General features: G+C 42.8%; 1 protein-coding gene across 1 annotated transcript in view; it reads right to left on the bottom strand.

Moving 5' to 3' along the window:
• Window positions 1-21,371, bottom strand: part of LOC124794819 (fibroblast growth factor 8-like) — a 164,999-nt gene that overhangs the window by 34,027 nt on the left and 109,601 nt on the right. The window contains exon 2 of the mRNA XM_047258481.1: window positions 4,683-4,728. Within this exon, the coding sequence (XP_047114437.1) occupies window positions 4,683-4,728 (46 nt within the window). The remainder of the gene's footprint in view (window positions 1-4,682; window positions 4,729-21,371) is intronic.

Genomic DNA, 21,371 nt, shown 5'->3' with positions numbered 1-21,371 from the left:
ACTTTCTTTAAGTTTCTAAACAAAACTATCGAATTGCTTAAGTTTACAAAATAGTTTCCTAGTACGCAACGTACTATGTATCCGTAGACACCTGTGCCATAATTGTTTCAGAGTAGCTGCATTACATATTATTAACACATGGTCCATAATCTATTACAACTGTAAAGTCTAGCATACAGCAGTAAGGGTGCTTCATGACTTGTCTCAAGGGTGGTTTGTACACTGTCTAGGCACATCGTCTATGCACTGTGCTGAGCCTGTGATAAAGCCACAAATTAGTGCAATGAAGCACTGTATCGAGACCATTCGCGCTGCCCTTGTTTGTGTACGCTCGATATTTGGGTCGAGCGTCCACAACAGTTTTATTTTTGCAACAGAATTTGTGCAGTCTCGGCCAGTTTTACATCATGCTTTGTGGCCAATGATTCGAGTGTTGCCTTTTTATGTGATCCTTACAGTCACAACTTGCCACTCCATAAGGTAACCTTCAAAAAAATTTAACACGTTCTCCTTTCAGCTAATTTCAATAAGAAACACTAAGGAATTGAAAATCGATAAAGGACTCTTAATAGCCAGCGGAAGCATGAGATGGGCTGGTGTCTCGTCTCAGAAAAACGTGCGCACTGTCGAAATGTTGCGCAACGTGTATATGGAAGCATCTCGTCTTTCATTCCGATTGAGTAACCATAGATCTACCGCTTTTGGTCTAAAAATTGTATATGAGATCTCGATTTGTCCACAGGAAAATGGCCTAAGAGCACGACAGCAGTAATTAGAGAATTGGCATAGTTTTCTGAGTCTGGGCCTGCCTTAGCAGCACATGCTGTCGTGTATTACTGATTAATACTAACGTACGGTAAAGGTACGCTTGTTACAATACTGTGGCATGGGTATTCACTATCCCTCTATCTCGATTAAATGCAACATTCTCCCGTGAAATAACTCCCAACTGAATAGAAAATGCGTCGCGAAATACCAAGGAACGCTCTGATAACTGCCCAATGTTCTTCGAAGTATGCGCGTGATGCTCGTAAGCACAAAATGAATCCTCCAATGTATTTCATAAACACTAATTGTATTCAAGTCTAAGCAACGTGGTGGCTCGGGAACTCCAGTAAACACTTAAGAATGGTCACTAAATCCAATATGGGACATTTCTATCCGTAAGAGACGATATAATGTATTATGCTGATGAATTCCCGCCAGTTTAGAAGGTATGTTAACTATACAGGGTTCCCAGGGGAAATGGTCAGTATTCAGGGATATCACATGAACAATCATTCGAAGCAAAAAGTCAACTAAACATGCATGCTTAATAGCTATGAACACTTTTTCATCTTCGATACTGCGAAACAAATATCTTCTACTGCACGCTCTTTGCTTCCATTTTTTGGAGGAGGTAGTATGGATTAAACAAGAAAAAACAGGCAAGTAGACATGGGCACTAAAGTGTATACCTTGCGAGCTATGGGCACTTGTTCAGTAGAAGGGATGTGTTTCACAGTAGCGAAGATGAACAAGAGCTTATAGCTCTTCATGTATGCACATTTTTCCATCTTGTTCGTCCATTCTACCGCCTCTCAATGTCCATTCTACCATCTCTGAAAACACAGAAAGCAACGAGCCTGTACTAAAAGAGATTTTTTTCACAGTATCTAAGATGTAGAAGTGCTCATAGCTCTTAAGATTTGCATTGTAAATGTTATGTTTTGTTTCGAACGATCGTTCCTGTCATATCCCTGAATACTGACCGTTCCACCTGGGACACCCTCTATAAAGGAGTATTTGGTCACGATACAGCGCTTCCTTGCACTCATTTGTGGCTATATGTATGTAGAGAAATGCTTTCAAGTAAATAGAGAAAGCCCACGGTCTCAATACAGTGCTTTGTAGCACGTAGTTGTGGTTTGTCCTACCTAAAAAATCGTGCTTCGATCATAACATGACTACGATCTCAATAATGCTTTGCATACATGAACCCAACCAACAGCTTAAAATCATAGGTGCCAGCGAAGAATGTTGTTGGTATTACGTCTTGGAAGCAAATTAATACATGTCTGACAGTTAGGTCCTTAATTTAGCGGAAGCCTTTGTGGTTAGTTGGTTGCGTCTAAAAGTTGTTGTCGCTCATTATAAGAGAGCCAGCAACAGTAAACAACTGCGTTGTTGAACACGGAACGTGTAGCTTCCATAAAAGTACCCTAAATATCATTTAATTTAAGCAGACTGAGTTTATTTGATCGCTCCACTTCGTATTTCTAGTCAGTGTTACTCCCGGCTGTTTGTGTGATATGACTAAATGCCCAAAGGCTAATGTTACTACAGTTTCTATCAACCGTAGCTGCATTACCCGTGAATAGTCTACTGGCTGCAACTTATACTTTCTGCTACGCCATTAATATAAAATAGCAACAATAATTACCTGGGGCAGGTCAGATATCTGCGCCTGTGGTTAACGACGAATAAGATGCAGCGTTTTACTCCTACAGTGACATCGCCATGGAGGTTTGATATCCCGTACGAACATAAGTTTCTAAGTGTGTTATACTGAATCAAAAGCTTTTAGAACGTCCAGGAACATAAAATGCCCAAGGTTCCACTTATTCATGGTTCTTACAATCTGCTACCGATACAGGTGAATGATATAAGCCGTTAGGTCTGTGTAGCCGTTATTGTTGGTAAATATGACTTTCTCAAGTGTGGCGCACGCTCTTACTCAATACCAAAAATGTTTCTCTACTCAAAAGATCTTCTCTACGTTACGGTAAACAGTCGAGTTAATTCATTTGAAAATTTTGTATAGAAACTTATTGTGACACTCACGGATTTCAGATGCTTTTAACATCACTGCTACTAATTGCTTCGTCTTTATTTTCCACAACTGAATGGTGGTAAATTTCTTATTTTTTCTTTGCGAAGGAACGTTTGAAGACACAAGCCAATATTTTGGACTTCCTATAGCTATTATCTATCTCTGTTTCTGTGTAGTCAGCCTTTTTACCCGAATGTTCTAAATGTTTTAGGAAAGGTGATACAATAATCGAAATAAATAAGCTTCCGAAGTGCCACTTCACTATTCGTATCCCATTACTTTTCTTCTATGATTCTTTCGCCTAACAGGGTAATAACCAAAATGGGTCTTATTAACTGAAAATTACAATCACTTTTCTAAATTATATAGCTCAAATTGTGTAGCCGTAATGTATTAATGGTTGCAAGTTAAATACACTGCGCAATGCAATTAAAGGACCATTTCTTCGAAACACAGTTAAAGTTACACTGCGACGCATAAGTTTGAAATCTGACTCAAAGGTGCCAACAACCGTCGCCTGAAATAGAGCAGAAGTGTGGCCCTGCGAGGATACCGTGGGCTGGCAACCGCACTGAACTGACCTCGCCCCTTAGGAGTGCAGTGCGACCACAATGTTTGCTGTGCTGTACAGAGTGGAACCACTAGGGATCGTTCAGAACCATTCGACTAAATTAGAACATGACCCGAAACAGGAACGGATGCTTATGCTTTTTCAGAGCTCCTGTTTCATGCCTTCCTGTGATGTGATCACGGATAGGTGCAGCATTGATAAATTCGTGAATAAAACGGCAGACGATCCTTCTAAGATCACGCCCCCCCCTCCATCCCCACCCAATTCGGGACAATACACTCTGTGACACCCCCACACATTTATTGAAAATTTTGAAACTGTGCCTTCACAGAGAAAACCTGCAAAATACTCCTATGCGCCTGCAATAGGCAACTGGCATAGGAGGTATTTCAATTGGTTGCCTACTTGCGGGTATAAGCATCCTTTGCTGCTTTGGATCACGTTCTAATTTCGTCCAATGGTTATGAACAGTACCTAGTGGTTTTAGCCTGTACACCAGAGCAGAAACTACTGTCGCAATTTGGCAGAACTCAGGTGATATTTGGTGCAAATATGACATAATTGACCCACTTCACACGTCATATGAACGTCTGAGTATCGACACCCTGTTGTTTGAATTGTTTTAAGCGTCTTCGAAACCGAGGGTAACGTCAAGGGGCGCCACGCTTTTGCGCCGTTAGGAACGGTTGCAGGCACCTTTGAGCCAAATTTCAAACTTAACGCATCGCAATGGTAGACAATAACGGGGTATCGAAAAAGTAATCATTTATTTCCTTTCTGCCATGTAGTTAGCGATTTCCGTTAATTCGTATGTCATAAGTCATAGGAAGATGTCAACCATGTGTGCCACAGCGACCTCTACAGGGAATTTTTGGGTACGTTTGAACTTTTTAAGTAATCCATTGCAGCTCTAACAGACACTGGACTCGAATGATGAAGGGGTGAAGATTAGATTTAATTTATTTTCTTTGAAGTTTCCCTTATTCTGTTTCAGGAGAGCGCCGGTTGATTCATCTCATAAGGGGGCAAACCATGTTCCGTCTCAGCTAGTTCTCCGCCTCATATTTCCTTTACTACCTTAATAAGGGGCAGACCATGCTGTATCTCAGCTAGTTCTCCGCCTCAGACTGCCCCAACGTCGACGAGACGTTAAAACCCTTCATTTCCTTCATTTCTTCCTTGACATTCGTACCTAGCTAGATATACATTGACTCGTTTATCATCACCACCTGGCGAGACTGTTTTCATTCATGTACTTATTCTGCTCAAAGAAGTGAAGTATTTTACTGTCGTACTCACCATCAGGAGACACAACAACTTCGCTGACACGGCAAGCTGTGGTAACCTGCAACATAAGAAGGAGACATTACGTTAGTAACTAGAAATCACAGTAAGTGCTGATAGTCTTTTAGGGTATGTAACAAATATAAAAGTAACTGCAAGTTATTTGTCGGGAACGCCGTAGGTGGATTTTAACTACGGAATGCCAGAAATTTACAGTTAAACAGAAGCGTCTAAGATGAAAGTTGGCTTACGCTTGTATGACTGCTGTGTTGGTTGCATTCTCGTAGATGTATCTTATTATCCTGTATTGCCTTAGATAGGAAGGTGTTTTTTCTCTGCATAGATCCCACACCATAGTTTTTTCTATACGTAGCTTAAAACAGTCATAAAACGAATTCTTCGGTAAGCCTCCTGATATTTAGCTCCGATGAGTTGGTTGACACAAAGGAATTACACCTGGCTGTGTCGTAACATCCTCACAAAAACCTTTTACGCACAGTACTCGATGGTATGACACTACTAGTTGCTGTAGAAGGGCAGACTGTAACTGTGTGTCGTAGTCCTTCCCCTAGATACTGAACCTATGATCGAAATTATCCTTTCTGACTATGAGGAACGAAAGGAAGAACATTTAACTACCTCGAAATCTCTTTCTCAGCTTCACATGTTTCTGTCAATGATCCCCCAACAATTCGTCCGGTAAATGATTCTTCAAGCCACTTGACCACGTCAGACAATCCAATCATCTTCACAGCATTCACTTCTCAAACATACAGCTGTAAGTTGCTTGTAGATGGTGGTTTGGTGTACACTACAGTTGTAACACCGTGTGCTATTTTCGTGGTGATTACATTATATTTTCGCGAGATACTGATGTTTTTCTGATTTTTGTACTAAGCTATGGAAACCAGCGTGACGTTAAAAGGAAAAAGGGACACCGAAAGATGCGCCATTGAAGAGAGCAGTGTACCACACACATGAAGTGAATTAAATACAATAGAATAAAGTGAGTTGTTAAATGCGGATGAAATCATTCAAGACAAAATAACATGAAATGATATCAGTCAAAATCTTTCATATTATCCTGAATCCACAATGCAAGTCCAGACATATTCACCATCTCTGTTTGTTAGTCTCTCTATGCATTTCGGTCTATTGTATTGATATTCTCCGTCATTTTTACAGAAGAATTTACTTACTGAATTTTTGTCATTACATGCCTTTTGGAAACCGTTTTACACATTGAATTTCGCTTTCTGTTTAGGCTTGTGTAACATTTTCTGTGACACAAGGTTCAAATGAACGATTAATGGCCAATTGTAACTAATTATTTTAATCTACTGAGAAATAACTAATTTGTTATGTTGTTCAAAATAAATAGCTCGCAAGTTAACATGTTGGTAGGGAAGCGAAATACTTTTTTATAGGTCTCTATTCATTTGAACCCTTTAGTCACACTATTTCTATGCAGAACTCTTTAGTAAGTATATGATCAAAATGACAATTTATGATGAAACTACTGTTTCTACAGCTGCTTGTATTTTACGTCAGCAAGGACACGACTCTGTTTGCAGGCATATGTAGAAATGGAAAACAACAGGGAGATAGCGACAACTGTTACTAAGGTGTTCGTACAACCTGGACATCGGCTGTATTTCTTCGGAACTTTCCACGAACAACAGCCTTTATTACTTGAAAAGTCATAGAGGTTCCGGAAGGAAACAAACTATTAAATGCTTCAGATATATCGTCTCAGACATAATGGCTTCCGTGAAACAAACATTCTGAAACTTCTTCAGGGAAATGGCACAATAAAAGATACCTCTGTAACATTCGATATAAGTACATTGCCTTCATATAATTTCTTGAAGCAAATGAGATCATTCTGCCAATACAACTAATATTCAGCGAGGTACATGAAGCTTTCCAGTAAGGGCAATCCTCTTGAAATTTCAGTACAGGCTGTATTATCAATCACTTGAGTGACGAGTACAATTCACGTAACTTCAGTCAAGAAGCGATCCTGTGTTGTGTACCAGGGAAGTTCTGAGGAGCAAATTCTCTTTGAAGATGACCGCTGGGCTGATAGTAAACAGAGAAACAGCAAGTATGACATAATGCTGACAAACCCTATTAATCACACACACACACACACACACACACACACACACTCTTAACAACCGATCGGCTGCACGAAGTTATCGCCGGTATTCACACGGCAGTCCCGACCCGATATCTCACACCGCACCAATCAGAGTTTGTTTAAAATCGTAAATACACGATCCATTTTTATTTTTATTCTTTCAGGGCACTGTCGCTTGGAAGGCGCTACCGAGTGGCAAACGGAGAGCCTCGCCAAAATGGAGTATAAGCAAAGTGCTCAGTTTTTTGCGACATGCACTCAAGCGTTTCTGTCTGAGTCTGTCCGGAGGCTCGTTCATTTACTGAAAAGTACAGCTTTACTACTAATAATCAAAGAACCAATATAATACGTTTGTTTGGTAGTACGTCGGAGTTCGTTTTCCAAAGTCATCAAATTCACAATTACGTGCTATCCATCATTCTCTCGCGGAACGTCTAGTGCAATGCAACTTAACGATCTAGCGATTTTTATACATCTTATTGGTTACTGCTGTGCTTTTACATCAAAAAGTGCCTGACATCTGCGGGGTGTAGGTGCTAGGTTTTTAGCTATCTCAAGTACCTCAAGATGACGTTATGCCTGTGTATTGTTTGTAACTGTTTAGGAAGATTTTCCTCAAATGAGCTGTTGATTAATGTCTTCGAAAATACAGTCACATCCGAAAAAACTACCACGTATGCAGTTGGAACAACGAAGGTTAATAATAATATGTAACTGTTGTGACAAGAAAACGATATGCAAGCCGCAGACGAAGGGAAAGACTAACAATGAATTGTGTGCCATATTGTCTTTCGACGTGAGTCTAGAATGACGGAAAACCAAAGTGTTAAATGCAGAGTGGTACGTAAAGAACAGCATCTATGAAGAAGAGAAAAACATAAACAATTTTCACAGTTACAGGCAAATGCAACGGAAAAGCCTCATTTCATGACAAGTATGAAGATGAAAGTACGAAAAATGCGTTTTGGGTACCTTCTTGACAAGCTCAAACTCGATTCGTATATGTATGACGACATGCGCTGAGCAATGATGGACATATGTAGGTGTTATTATGCAACTGTTCTTTGAGACGGGGAACAATACGCTTGGGAACTTTGAGGCTACAAATGAAGAGAAAATTGGAAAAGAAACTACCTGGAAATAATTATCAACGTTTGCCTCGGGAGTTAGCCACTAATCGCAGCCTGAACAAAATTGGTCACTGGGCTGCAACCGGAGCAGGAACAGTCTCCCACGAGAGAAAACTTGCTCAGGTAAGATTAAGCAGAAGAATGGGCAGCAGTGTCAAGATTTATGTGGGGGCACGATGCCTTACAGACAGGCTTATTTGTGAAGGCCCAAATGAATAGCGGCGTTCCGCTCCTCTCAGGGGCGAAGGTAACACCTCTGCCAGTCCTACAACTGGACAGACTGTCGCATTGGCGCTTGAAAAAAATTTGACAACGTTATGAAATAGACCAGCCGGCGACGGAAGTCACAACTGAATACCGATGGAAAAAAGAGAATTTCCAACGCAGACAAATTCTTAGATGTGCTCAAAATAAGCCTCCTTACTCTAGGATTAGTGCCGTACTTTCCACATGCATTTAGCTGAGATGGTGTTTATGAACCATTTTGCCAAGCCTCGCTCCCCTTACAAGATCAATGGACATTCGTTAAAACCATTCATTCCGTCTGTAACAGTCGGAACTGTCGTTTCTGTTGTCGATGAGGTTGTTCCCCATGGAACGCGTCGTGTAAACAGAGCAGTAATGGAATGAAACATGTGAACATCGCTCCTGATGAAAAATGCATGATACGTACATGAAACGTACATACTGTCGCCAAAACAATAGCAAGCATTATGTAAACTGAAGTGGGAGAAAGGAAAGGAAAGGAAAGGGGAGGTAATAATGAGATCAGCTTCATCGGGACTTTGTGCCAAATCAGTGGCGACGAGTGAAAATGTGTGCCGCACCGGGACTCTAACCCAGGACGCCTGCTTAGTAGGCAGTAGCATTAACCACAACGCTATCTGGTCTCAGTGTTTATCGCAAACGCGCAGACTATCTCGGCACACGTCCCGGACGACTCAAATTCCCATCTGTCCACAGCCCGCGTCCATGTTTTCCACGCTTGCATATTTTAGATTCCCGCAGGAGGCCAAACGTAACTCACCTCGATGGGAAATGAATCAACAACCTTCAGTGCTGACCAGCATTTACGTTCGATCTCTTCGGGAATCTAAAATTAGCGAGCATAGAGGACTTCGACAGGAGACTGAGGACAGTTGGCCCTAGGTGGGAATGTGAGTCGACCGGAAAGCGTGCCGAGATTATCTGAGCATTGGCGGTAAACAATGCGACCATGTGGCACAGTGGTTAATGCAACTGCCTTACAAGCAGGAGATCCCAGGTGCGAGTCCCGGTCTGTCAAACATCTTCACTCGTCGCAACTGATTCCTGTTCTTTCGGAGCTATCATTCGTTCCTGTTCCTTTTAACAGAGGTAAAGGAATCAAAAGCCCCTTGATAAGATCCTGACGTGGGCAACTGTTCACCGAAGGGCTAATATTGTTTCATAGTTCATCAAACAGTTTTCATAGAATTGTCATGTAACGAGCTTCTTTTACGAACCACCATTAAAAAGAAAATCAAAGAGTGTGATTTAGAGAAAATTGCCTGTTTCACATTATGACAAGGTAAATTACACTAGTAAGCGAATAGTTTTTCTTCTTTCTCTTTTCGTTTAAGGGAGGTTCATCAACTGTACGAAGACAATCGCTTTGCAGAAAATGTTCATAGGATTATAGTTCAGAAGTACACGCTCGCGATAGCCTTCACTCTTTCCCACGTCATTTATGTTGAAAAATTATACCAGTTGCAGCCGGCATAGTTCAAATAGTAATCTATTATTCAACACACTTCTGACACACGTTTGTGGTCTCTCTCCTCTGGGACTGATTACTCTTCGACACACACAGCCAATTTGGGCTTTTACCTTTGCATGAAGAACTTGTTCTATCAAGCTGCATATTGCGGTTTCGAATGATAGATGGTTCATTCAAATTCAGTTTCGGGGTTCAGGAGCTACTGCAATTTGAAACTGAGTCCATCTGTCAGAAGCAGTCGGTATTCTCAAACCATTACACAGTTGCTTGCTGTTAGGTATTGACAAATCTTGCACTTGCACTTATTCTTTGCAACGCCATTTAAATGAGGGCGAAGTTCGACCCGTATACATGTACCCAGACGACACGTACCCAGATGACGGGCCGCACCGTGAACAATAATGGTAGCCGAATACATAGAAAGTATTTCGTATTCAATGAGCTCTGAACTATCAAACGTGAATCTCTGTTAAAGTACGCTGTAAAAGACATTCAGAGAATCAGAAGTGATTGATAAGTTTCCTTTAGGTAAACGATTTTCATAATGTTGCGGTAGTGCTCTCGAAAGATATCAGTGCAAACAATACATCACAATGACGAAGCCAATCGTTACAGACAGGTCACCAAGGCAACGTAACGGTCGGGGAGTATCATTTATGGGGAGGAACATGGCTGAAACCTCAGTATAACCACCTTGATTAGGCTTCCAGCGGTTAGCATACTTTAACCTGTTAAGGGTACTTCCGAGATGGTTCACTGAAAAATTTCTTATTCTGTTTCCTTCATAATCTCTGATCAATCGAGCCTTGTCGACTAGACGTCAAATAACGCAGACTACCACCCAACGTGTCTATTAGTTGTCAAAATATACCGATTTATATTTCTACGAACTTCAATGACATACTTCGTGTAACATACAGCTTACCTACTGCTTTCTTCATGCTGCTGCGTCTTTCAGATATGACACTTTGGTCTTGCAACACTCTGTTTCTTGACAGTGTGGTACAACTTCGTTTTAATCAGGGTCAGGGAAACTTGAACAGCTATCATTTATTGTTGCACGGTTGTATTCTTCTTCCATAAATAAAGAAAACTGTGAAAATTTGTTTATTTCAGGAAGCAGGCTACCCCTCTTACACCTGAAGGTATAAAACCTCGGTAATTCGAGCCCCGGCAAACCGAGCGTCCATTTAATCCGAGGTAAATGACAATGACTTCCACGTTAAAAAAATCAAAAAAAGTCCCAGATAAAATAAAAAGTAAGCAGGGGGTGTGTGTCATCAGCGACCGAGATCCGCACGCATACATAGTTTAAAATAGTGCTCACTTAAGCCGCTATTGTTGTTTAACTTCCCACCAGTCTGCCATTGTCTGTTGAGGCTCATTGCGGTGCGTATGACTGTGTTGTCGGGTCATGATACTTATTTACTATTGTTCCTGCCATTTTTTGCCTCAGGCGCTAACTCTTCAAAACAGATGAGGAAATTTGTCTTAGGTGACGAAAGAAGCAACAATACCACTCTATCAAAAGAAAACGAAAATGAACAGTTGTGGTTAGGTCTCGCGTGAAATCTTTCTGGGTCTGAAAGTGCAGACGACAATTAAGTGCAAATGTGGTCGAACCAAGATGATTAGCATGAAGTGACCGGCGCTGTTGTGGGAATGGCAAATAAAGAAAACAGAGGAAGAGGACGATGTTTGGTTCCTGCTGGGTGCGTCTTAGTGATTTAGCAACGGCATTAAAATCACACTGCGCTACGTGGAATAGCGGAATTGGCGGCACCAGGTGACGTTAAGCTTCTGCAAAGATCGTGGGACTACACTGCTAAGAATAAACAAAAGCCGAGATTTTTTTACCGGAAACAAAATATGTACAGTAGTAAGAGTTGTACCGTAGTTTATACAGTACGTATGTGTTTACAATAAATGTTCGAGTTTCTACTTGAACATTATACACTACTGGCCATTAAAATTGTTACACCACGAAGATGACGTGCTACAGACGCCAAATTTAACCGATAGGAAGAAGATGCTGTGACATGCAAATGATTAGCTTTTCAGAGCATTCACACAGAGTTGGCGCCGGAGGTGACACCTACAACGTACTGACATGAGGAAAGGTTCCAACCGATTTCTCAAACACAAACAGCAGTTGGACCGGCGTTGCCTGGTGAAACGTTGTTGTGATGCCTCGTGTAATGAGGAGAAAGGCGTACCATCACGTTTTCGACTTTGATAAAGGTCAGATTGTAGCCTATCCCGATGGCGGTTTATCGTATCGCGACATTGCTGCTCGCGATCCAATGACTTAGCTGAATATGGAATCGATGGGTTCAGGAGGGTAATACGGAACGCCGTGCTGGATCCCAACGGCCTCGTATCACTAGCAGTCGAGATGACAGGCATGTTATCCGCATGGCTGTAACGGATCGTGCAGCCACGTCTCGATCCCTGAGTCAACAGGGGGGGACGTTTGCAAGACAACAACCATTTGCACGAACAGTTCGACGACGTTTGCAGTAGCATGGACTATTAGCTCGGAGACCATGGCTGCGGTTACCCTTGACGCTGCGTCACAGACAGGAGCGCCTGCGATGGTGTACTCAACGACGAACCTGGGTGCACGAATGGCTAAACGTCATTTTTTCGGATGAATCCCGGTTCTGTTTACAGCATCATGATGGTCGCATCCGTGTTTGGCGACATCGCGGTGAACGCACATTGGAAGCGTGTATTCGTCATCGCTATACTGGCGTATCACCCGGCGTGATAGTATGGGGTGCCATTGGTTAGACGTCTCGCTCACCTCTTATTCGCATTGACGGCACTTTGCACAGTGGACGTTACATTTCAGATGTGTTGCGACCCGTGGCTCTACCCTTCATTCGATCCCTGCGAAACCCTACTTTTCAACAGGATAGTGCACGACCGCATGTTACAGGTCCTGTACGGGCCTTTCTGGATACAGAAAAATGTTCGACTGCTGCCCTGGCCAGCACATTCTCCACATCTCTCACCAATTGAAAACATCTGGTCAATGGTGGCCGAGCAACTGGCTTGTCACAATACGCCAGTCACTACTCTTGATGAACTGTGGTATCGTGTTGAAGCTGCATGGGCAGCTGTACGTGTAAACGCCATCCAAGCCCAGGCGTATCAAGGCCGTTATTACGGCCAGAGGTGGTTGTTCTGGGTACTGATTTCTCAGGACGTATGAACCCTAATTGCGTGAAAATGTAATCACATGTCAATTCTAGTATAATATATTTTTCCAATGAATACTCGTTTATCATCTGCATTTGTTCTTGGTGTAGCAATTTTAATGGCCAGTAGTGTATCTAAAACAAACTCTAATAGGTTAATCGATGAAATAACTGTTTCCTGTAATAATACATCAAGTTCCGAATCTATTTTTAAATAAGACGTCTCTGAAGTTGCCTAATTCGAGCTTTCCCAAATTCGAGCTCTACTCGGCCACAGTCATTTGGTATTAGGGAAGTTTTACTGTATTCAAAATTTAAGTAAACTCTTAGACAATATATCCTTAATTCCTAAAGGATGCCGGCTTTGTGGCTCCTGTAATCATTTGACATACGCGACAGTGATCTCAGTACCACTAAGTGTATGTTGTCGTCAGCATACACGTTGTCCAACAGAATGGATGCTTAGACTGAGCCTAGATTAAATTTGGTAGTGATAATATTAATTCTTCGAGACACGTTTTGCTATATTATTTGCAGATTGTAATGTCTTAAGATTGTTGATGACAGCGTGTAACATGTAACAGTCCAGTCCCTCCCTCTGTGACTCCACCCTCTGTGCTATAGACGTACCAGAATGATATATCAAAAGGGAAGGAGTGAAAAAGAAAACAGAAATGAATGTTTTCAGAACTACAAATGATAAACTTATATACAGGTGATCGTAAAAGTAGTATAGAAATTAGGATATGCAGTGTTAATTGTTTGTGCCATCAAAAGGCCATTCACGTTCACATATTACAATAACGTGTGACAGTCACTGAACAAGTTCTAAGACAGTTGGTGTTAGCAGTCAAGCCACGCGTGCCTACAGCGCTCCCGTAGTTATCACACCGGAGATCTTACCTTAACTGCAAACTTCGGGCCGTAATTGACATTCCTGAGCGTAAGGAATTTTTACGTGTTTCAATAAAACGTAGCTGTCGTACCTGTATAGCCGCGTCTGGCGAATAAGCGCACCTTACATCGGATATCGTCCTTTTCCACACATGGCACTACCATATTCGCCCTAATGATCGATAATATAACTTAGGAAATTCTAGGTATGCAGGGACAAGCACAACAAACATGTGATATTATTTTGTTTTCCGATTATTCACTTAATCTTCGTTGCGAATTCTCTTAACCATCTGGCCGGCGTTGACATTGTTAAGAAGCTGAACTTATGTAAAGGAAACGAGACTAAAAGAAATGAGAGTAACCGCCGTCCGTGGATCTTGATTTAGATTTTCCATGGTTTCCTTAAGTAAGTCTATCCAGCAACGTCCAAGACAACCGATTCTGAAGCCTACAGATGTGCTTCACCAAACAACGTTTCTGTCATTAATTTAAAATCTGAACATTTCAGTGAACTGTTTCATTGGTTCTGACCACACTTCGTGTGAAATATTGTTGTTAATTCATATTTTTCTTTCATTTTATGGACTAGAGTCATGAAGTGTGCTAGAACTTTGCGGAAGTTGAAGTTCATTCATTGTGATTCATGAAAAGTGTGTTCAACATTCCCCTCAAGTATCTTAGTAAAATCCAACTGTTGGGTAACTTAACACATATTACTTTCAACATAGATCTCCCGCCGTTTATAATGTGTAGCTGATACGAAAGCCGTTCTTTCAAAGAACAACACAGCCACTCGTGCAGTATGAACATTTCATTTGATGCCTTTCTGACAAATGCAAATACGTAACCAATGGCAGAGAAGATTGTTTGCAGGTACGTTTTAGTACTCAGAAGCCCATTACTTATCGCACGTAAAAATAGCGCTTATTGCCGGCCGGGGTGGCGCTAAAGTCTGGAACCGCGCGATCTCTACGGTCGCAGGTTCGAATCCTGCCTCGGGCATGGATGTGTGTGATGTCCTTAGGTTAGTTAGGTTTAAGTAGTTCTAAGTTCTAGGGGACTGATGACCACAGAAATGAAGTCCCATAGTGCTCAGAGCCATTTGGACCATTAATAGCGCTTATCAATTTCATCTGCGCCTGGGGGCTTAATTTCTTTCCCAAATGATGACTACAGTTGTAATCCTGGTTATCAGTGAAACTATAATCCAAAATAATTTTGAACATTAAATAGATGCCATAATACTTGATTTCTGCTGACGTTCAGGTAATTTTTATCGCAAGGGATGTTGTGCTTACATATGAGCGTTAAGTTGCAAGTGAAGAAATCTGGGTAGTGTACGATTCTCCTAGCGTGGATCTACAGTATTTACTCCCTGTCAAATGCGAAATACTTTATACAGCATTAGGCTATTACAAATTATGTAAAAGGGCAGAGAACCTTTTTAAGGTTACTGCGCAGTTATCAAGTGGGCACATCTTAACTGCCATCTGTGATAATCTTCGTATCTGTTAATATTTCATAATAAGACAACTTTATCTGAAGGTAAAAATGTGATGAACAGATGCGGTGGAACTGATAAGTGAGGTAATCACTTATGTAAGCTTCTCACGCACATACAAACTTCTCTTTCTACATCAGTAATTCTTCCATTCAGTGCATCTTCATGTAGCCTACCTCCTACACCTGTTCGGATTAAGCGTAATGACATGCTATGGCGTAAACAGTTCAAGAAATAGAAACCTTTACATAAGATATTCGCAAACCTTAGTCCACTTGCGTTGTGTGTAACTATCCCATAATCCACATTTACTACTTTCAAAATGAACAAACATTTGAAATTATTTTGAACCATAACGAAAAACATAAGAGTATAGTAATGCGAATAACAAGAAACTTGACAGTAAACGTTAACTGGATGCCACTGCGCCAACCGAATTCTGATGCGCATTTTACACATCGTAGCTGATCATACGCACTCCTATTCAGTCTAATGCACTAATAATTTCTTATGTCGAAGAAGAAATTACAACCATTATGACGAATATTACACTGCTAGACAATTGCTGCGAATCAACCGGCAATTGGCGCGGAACACCCAACAAATGACTGTAAAAGGAAAGCCTGTGCACGACCGCCCTGTATGCATTCGACACCCAAGCAGTACTGCGATTGTAGAAGTTTGTTGTAGAACCGGTTAGTGCGACTTTCACGTGTGGTACAGCAACATGTCGGCAAGACATCGGAGTGCGTACGGTTGTGGACGAGAAAGTGGACGGCTCGAGGCCGGTCAAAGAGTCGTTACTGTGACCGCAGTAATGAGGGTGTCAAAAAGGGTCATCTCAAGATTAAAAAAGGCCCCTGAAGTGGGACTGCTATGAGAAAGCATGCCGGTGGTCGTAGACGGACCAACACACCGCAAAAGCATCAATACGTAGCCCTAGTGGCAAAAAGGAACAGACATGTCACTCCTAGGCAGATCGCTACAGACCTTGCAACCAGTACCGGTACACCCGTCTCTGTCAGAACCTTTCGGCGGCGACGAAATCAGGCTGGTTTGTATGCCTGCTAAATGCATCCCACTTCAACGAGAGTTCGTTGGTGTAGGGAACATGCTGGGTGGGGTCAGCAACAGTGGTCCCGACTGATGTTCTCTGACGAATCCCGCTTCATTGTGGCAAGTGATTGTGGCCACCATTTAGTATGGTGAAAGAGGGAACACGTTACACCAATAGAATGTTAATGAACATCATCTGTGTGGCTTACTTGTTATGGTGTGGGCAGGCATTCCGCGTAACAGCCGAACGAGTGCAGCAGATTACAGGCAGATTATTCTGGTTCACGTCCGTTTGTTCAGTGGAGCGGCAGGTCCCAACTTTCCGCTTATGGGCTTATGGACGACAATGCCTGTTCCCCGTCCTCTACAGGACTGCTCAGGTGTCGAAAACATTGGAAAGTGTATGGAACAGCCTGCTTACTCCCCGGACTTAAACCCTATGGTGTTTGGCTGTTATGTTCCTGCCCGGCCGGAGTGGCCGAGCGGTTCTAGGCGCTACAGTCTGGAACCGCGCGACCGCTACGGTCGCAGGTTCGAATCCTGCCTCGGACATGGACGTGTGTGATGTCCTTTGGTTAGTTAGATTTAAGTAGTTCTAAGTTCTAGGGGACTGATGACTTCAGCAGTTAAGTCCCATAGTGCTCAGAGCCATCTGAATAATTTTTTTGTGATGTTCCTGGCGGACGTGTTTCTCAACGAACACAGCCTCCCCGAACTGCGCCAGAAGTGAAAACCGCCTTGAGAGAGGAGTGGGGCAATATTCCACACGGGGACCTCACCAGTTTCGTATCTAGCATGAATAACAGGTGCAAAATGTGGATTAGTGCCCGAGCGGGGCATATTCCTTACTAAGAGTCCCATGTCAACCTTTATGCTGGGAGTCTGATGTCAGCCAAACATGAACGTTAGTTACGTGTTTTATCCTGCTTTCCCATGTGGTGAACCCTGTATCATTTTTCGTTATATACCACGTATGCTCTGTGTTTCATGCCGTCGATCATTGCCTGTGATTATACCTGTCCAACAATGGCCCTGTTACTTTGCGATTGTAAATCAGTGTATCTAATTTTGTATTTTCGGCTTCTCCAAGGCCTTAAACCTGAGTTGTAAATTTCTCATTACCCGTAGGAAACGTTAGATGTAAATTTCAAATGGTTTGTAGGCATGGTCCGATTCTGAAAACTGTTAAAGAATTAGGAGCACAATAAATTGTCGGAGTTGTAACATTCTTAATGAACGTAGACTTACTGCGCTTCAATATAAGTCTTATCGTCGTGCTGTAAGACACTGGAGCAACACACATGCAATTTAAAGACGATAAAATTCTTTTGCCACATTATCAACACTACTGTTCATTTAATACTCATGGAAGTGTAATGACGCTGCAACTGATAAGTACTAAGAAGTTGAAGTACGCGGGTCAGTACGTCTTGTTGTCAAAAAGTCTAAATTGAGCTCAGATTAACGTGAAATTCTGGCTGTATCTGGACAAAATGCCTCGCATCCAGCCATAGTGCCAACAATGTGACCAAGGCTGCATAGACGTCGGTGATGATAGGGAAGGAAGGCCATCGACAACAATCACATACGACAATGTTCATGGAATCGAAGAAGTAGTATTGGAGGGGGGCAGGGGTTACTTTCCGACAAGGACGTTCAGACTTTGGCTGTGAATAGCTCCATCACCTGGGATCGAATTAATGTCGTCGAGAAACTGAGCGACTGCTTGGAAGATCCGATCATTGTTTATAGAGACATGGTGACTTTTTTGATAAATACTGCCAAGTAATATTGCGCAAACTAGGTTGACACAAGGCGAGGTGGCTGATAGGAGCGACCGTAAAGGCATTTCCCATTTAAAGTTGCTCCCATCAGCCACCGTGCCGAGTGTCAACTTAGTTTCCACGCATAATATCTGTGTCATTTTGAAGTGTAGTGCAACATGTGACGTTACTGTCCTGCCATAATAATGTGTAACTCGCCTTTTTAAGTCTTCTGGTACTTCCTCATTTTCACTGAGCATATTTCCTCAAAAGAATACGCTACTGTGAGACCGCTTACGTGACGTTGTTGTCGAGAGGTGTATGAAGCCAGTGATCGTGCAAATGTTACGCAGCTGACTCGGTACTGTTTCGCTAGGATATCTCTCAATAAAGCCGGCCCAAGTGGCCGCGCGGTTCGGGCGCTGCAGTCTGGAACCGCGAGACCGCTACGGTCGCAGGTTCGAATCCTGCCTCGGGCATGGATGTGTGTGACGTCCTTAGGTTAGTTAGGTTTAACTAGTTCTAAGTTCTAGGGGACTAATGACCTCAGCAGTTGAGTCCCATAGTGCTCAGAGCCATTTGAACCATCTCTCAATAAACAAGGTGACACAATGGTTACAGCAGTGTTCTAGCACTTGAGAGAGCGGACTGAAATCTAATTTCAGTCTCAGCCTTCCACAATCACTTTCATTGTTCCTTTTGAAAACGCTGCGACCGATTTTTGCCTACCGCCTCGTTCCCTAGCTCAGGTTTCTTCTCTGTCTTCAATACCCCAATCGTTAACGGGACAGTGGACAGTTGTTATGTTTGTCATTCTAGCAACCCTGGGATTCAATTAACAGCAGCGACTTCCGGGCGTCATGGGAAAGAGTACCTACATCATATTTCGTCAGCAACGTTTTAGGGATGGCCAGAGTATTAAAGTTCGTTAAATAAGTCAATGTGGGACAATCCGTCACATTTCGCAGGTACAGAAAAAAATTGGGCGGTGAAGTGCATGTGGTCTGGCCGTGAGCGACGGTCGACAAGTGCGGGGGCGAGCGCAATCTGTGCCGAGCAACGAGGGCCGGGCCGGGCCAAGCCAGTGTCGCGCTGACCCACGGCCGGCGGACAGCCACTTGACCCCCCTTGGCTGGCGGTGACGCACCGCGCGCCTCTGCGCGCTGTGTGGCCGCTGTTCTCACAGGCGAGGCGCTTTCAAAAAGCCGGCTCCTAGCGGAGTCACGCATTTCTTCCCAACTAAGCATCATTTTGGTGAGATCTGCACGCTGGTGCACCAGCCGACCTGCATAACGCGCTACGAAAGCCTTCGCAGGTCGTATAACGTTTTATAATAGCTGTAATGCGCTGAAACTGTTCCACCTCTGTGCAGTCACACTCTTATCATAATAATGACGTTTATGAACTACGACTACGTAACAGAACGCGGTATCTTTATGGAAAAAAAAACGCCCTGAACCTGAGCATCGTAGTGATTTACTTGACATGTCCTTTTGGAAGTGGTGTACTGTTGTCTTCCTCTAACCTTCGATATGTCAACTCCTAACTGTGGTGCAATTTGGGTTTTTGACGACAACAAATTATCGCTGGAGGTGAAAAAGGAGACAAATGTCAAAAATATTTCAGGACCGAAATTTTTCAACAAGACATACACTGAGGTGACAGGGATCCTAATATCGTATCTGACCTCCTTTTCCCGGCGTGGTGCGGTAAATCGACGTGACTTGGACTCAAGAAGCCGTTGGAAGTACTCTCCAGAAATATTCAGCAATGCTTCCTCTATGGCCGCCCATAACTCCGAAAGTGTTGATTATGTCCCAGAAATATTCGATGGGTGACCAAATTATTCGCTAGAATTTTCCAGAACATTCTTCACCACAATCGCGAACAATCTGAGCTCAGTCAGATGGCGCAATGTCATCCATGAAACTTCCATCGTTGTTTGGGAACAATTATCCGAACATAACCATTTCCAGTCAATGATCGGTTCAGTTGGACCAGAGGACCCAGTCCATTCCATGTAAACATAGCCCACACCATTATGGAGCCACCATCACCTCGCACAGTGCATTGTACGCAACTTCGATCGGTGACTTCGTGGGGTCTGCACCACTCTCGAACCCCACCGTCAGCTCTTACTAGCTGGGATCGGGGCTCGTTTGACCACGTCACAAATTTCCAGTTGTCTAGGATCCAACCGATATAGTCACGAACCAAGAAGAGGCGCTACATGGAATGTTCTGTTAGCAAAGACACTAGAGTTGGTCACTTCCTCTCATAGCCTATTAACGCCAAATTTCGCCGCACTATACGAACGGATACGTTCGTCGTACGTCCGAAATTGACTTCCGCGAGGCCGTCAGCCACTACGTTGTCCGAGGTGAATGGTAAAGCCTGAAATCTGGTATTCTCAGTACACTCTTGACACTGTGGATCTCGGAATATTGAATTCCCTAACGATTTCCGAAATTGGAATGTCCCCATGCGTCTAGCTTCAACTATCTTTCCTGTCGTGCAGTCGTAATCACGTCGAAACCTTCTCACATGAATCACCCGAGTACAAGTGGCAGCTCCGCCAATGCACTGCCCTTTTATATCTTGTGTAAGCGATACTACCGCCATCACTATCCCACGACTTTTGTCACCTCAGTATAAATCACCCTACGAGTTACAAGATATGAGCAGGCAGCTAATGCCAAGAAACTAATGTTCTTTCTTCCTTCCATAACCACCGAGTGCCCCTCATAAGACAAGTCATGTGCATTTTCTCTGTGTTTCGGCATATATCTGGGATTTCGTATCTGCACCGTGTAGCTGGTATCAGCTCAAACAAATACTGCTAATAAAGTTTATGCGACGGCCTGAATCGCCGGAAAGCGTTGGTTTGCTTCCAGTTACGAACAAAATGATTTTTAAAGCGTGATTTTAAGGGCCTGTCCGATAGAGCCGTCTCAGATTAGTCCAGTGCGATGTTGGTTTTATCGATGTGTTTTAATGGGGACAGTGAAACACGAAGAATAATTACCGATACTCCAGCAGCAACTGAGCAGCGCTGCTGCGTGGCGAGTCCAGTTTGTTCCCTAAATATCACCCCAAGCGACTGTCAGTTATAGACACCATTGATAACTTTCAACAGATGCGTATTCCGACTTACTAACGGTTTCTATCTTACTTCATCCCCTCTGGTAACAAGTATTTCTCTTCTCCACTTCTGTTTTTTCCCCTCTGCTAACAAGTATTTCTCTTCTCCACTTATGTTTTTTGAAAGACAGA

The sequence above is a fragment of the Schistocerca piceifrons genome, chromosome 1 (assembly GCF_021461385.2).
Source record: "Schistocerca piceifrons isolate TAMUIC-IGC-003096 chromosome 1, iqSchPice1.1, whole genome shotgun sequence".
In the NCBI taxonomy this organism is placed as follows: domain Eukaryota; kingdom Metazoa; phylum Arthropoda; class Insecta; order Orthoptera; family Acrididae; genus Schistocerca; species Schistocerca piceifrons.
Note: the sequence above shows the minus strand (reverse complement) of the source record. Positions and strands in the feature narration are given on the sequence as shown.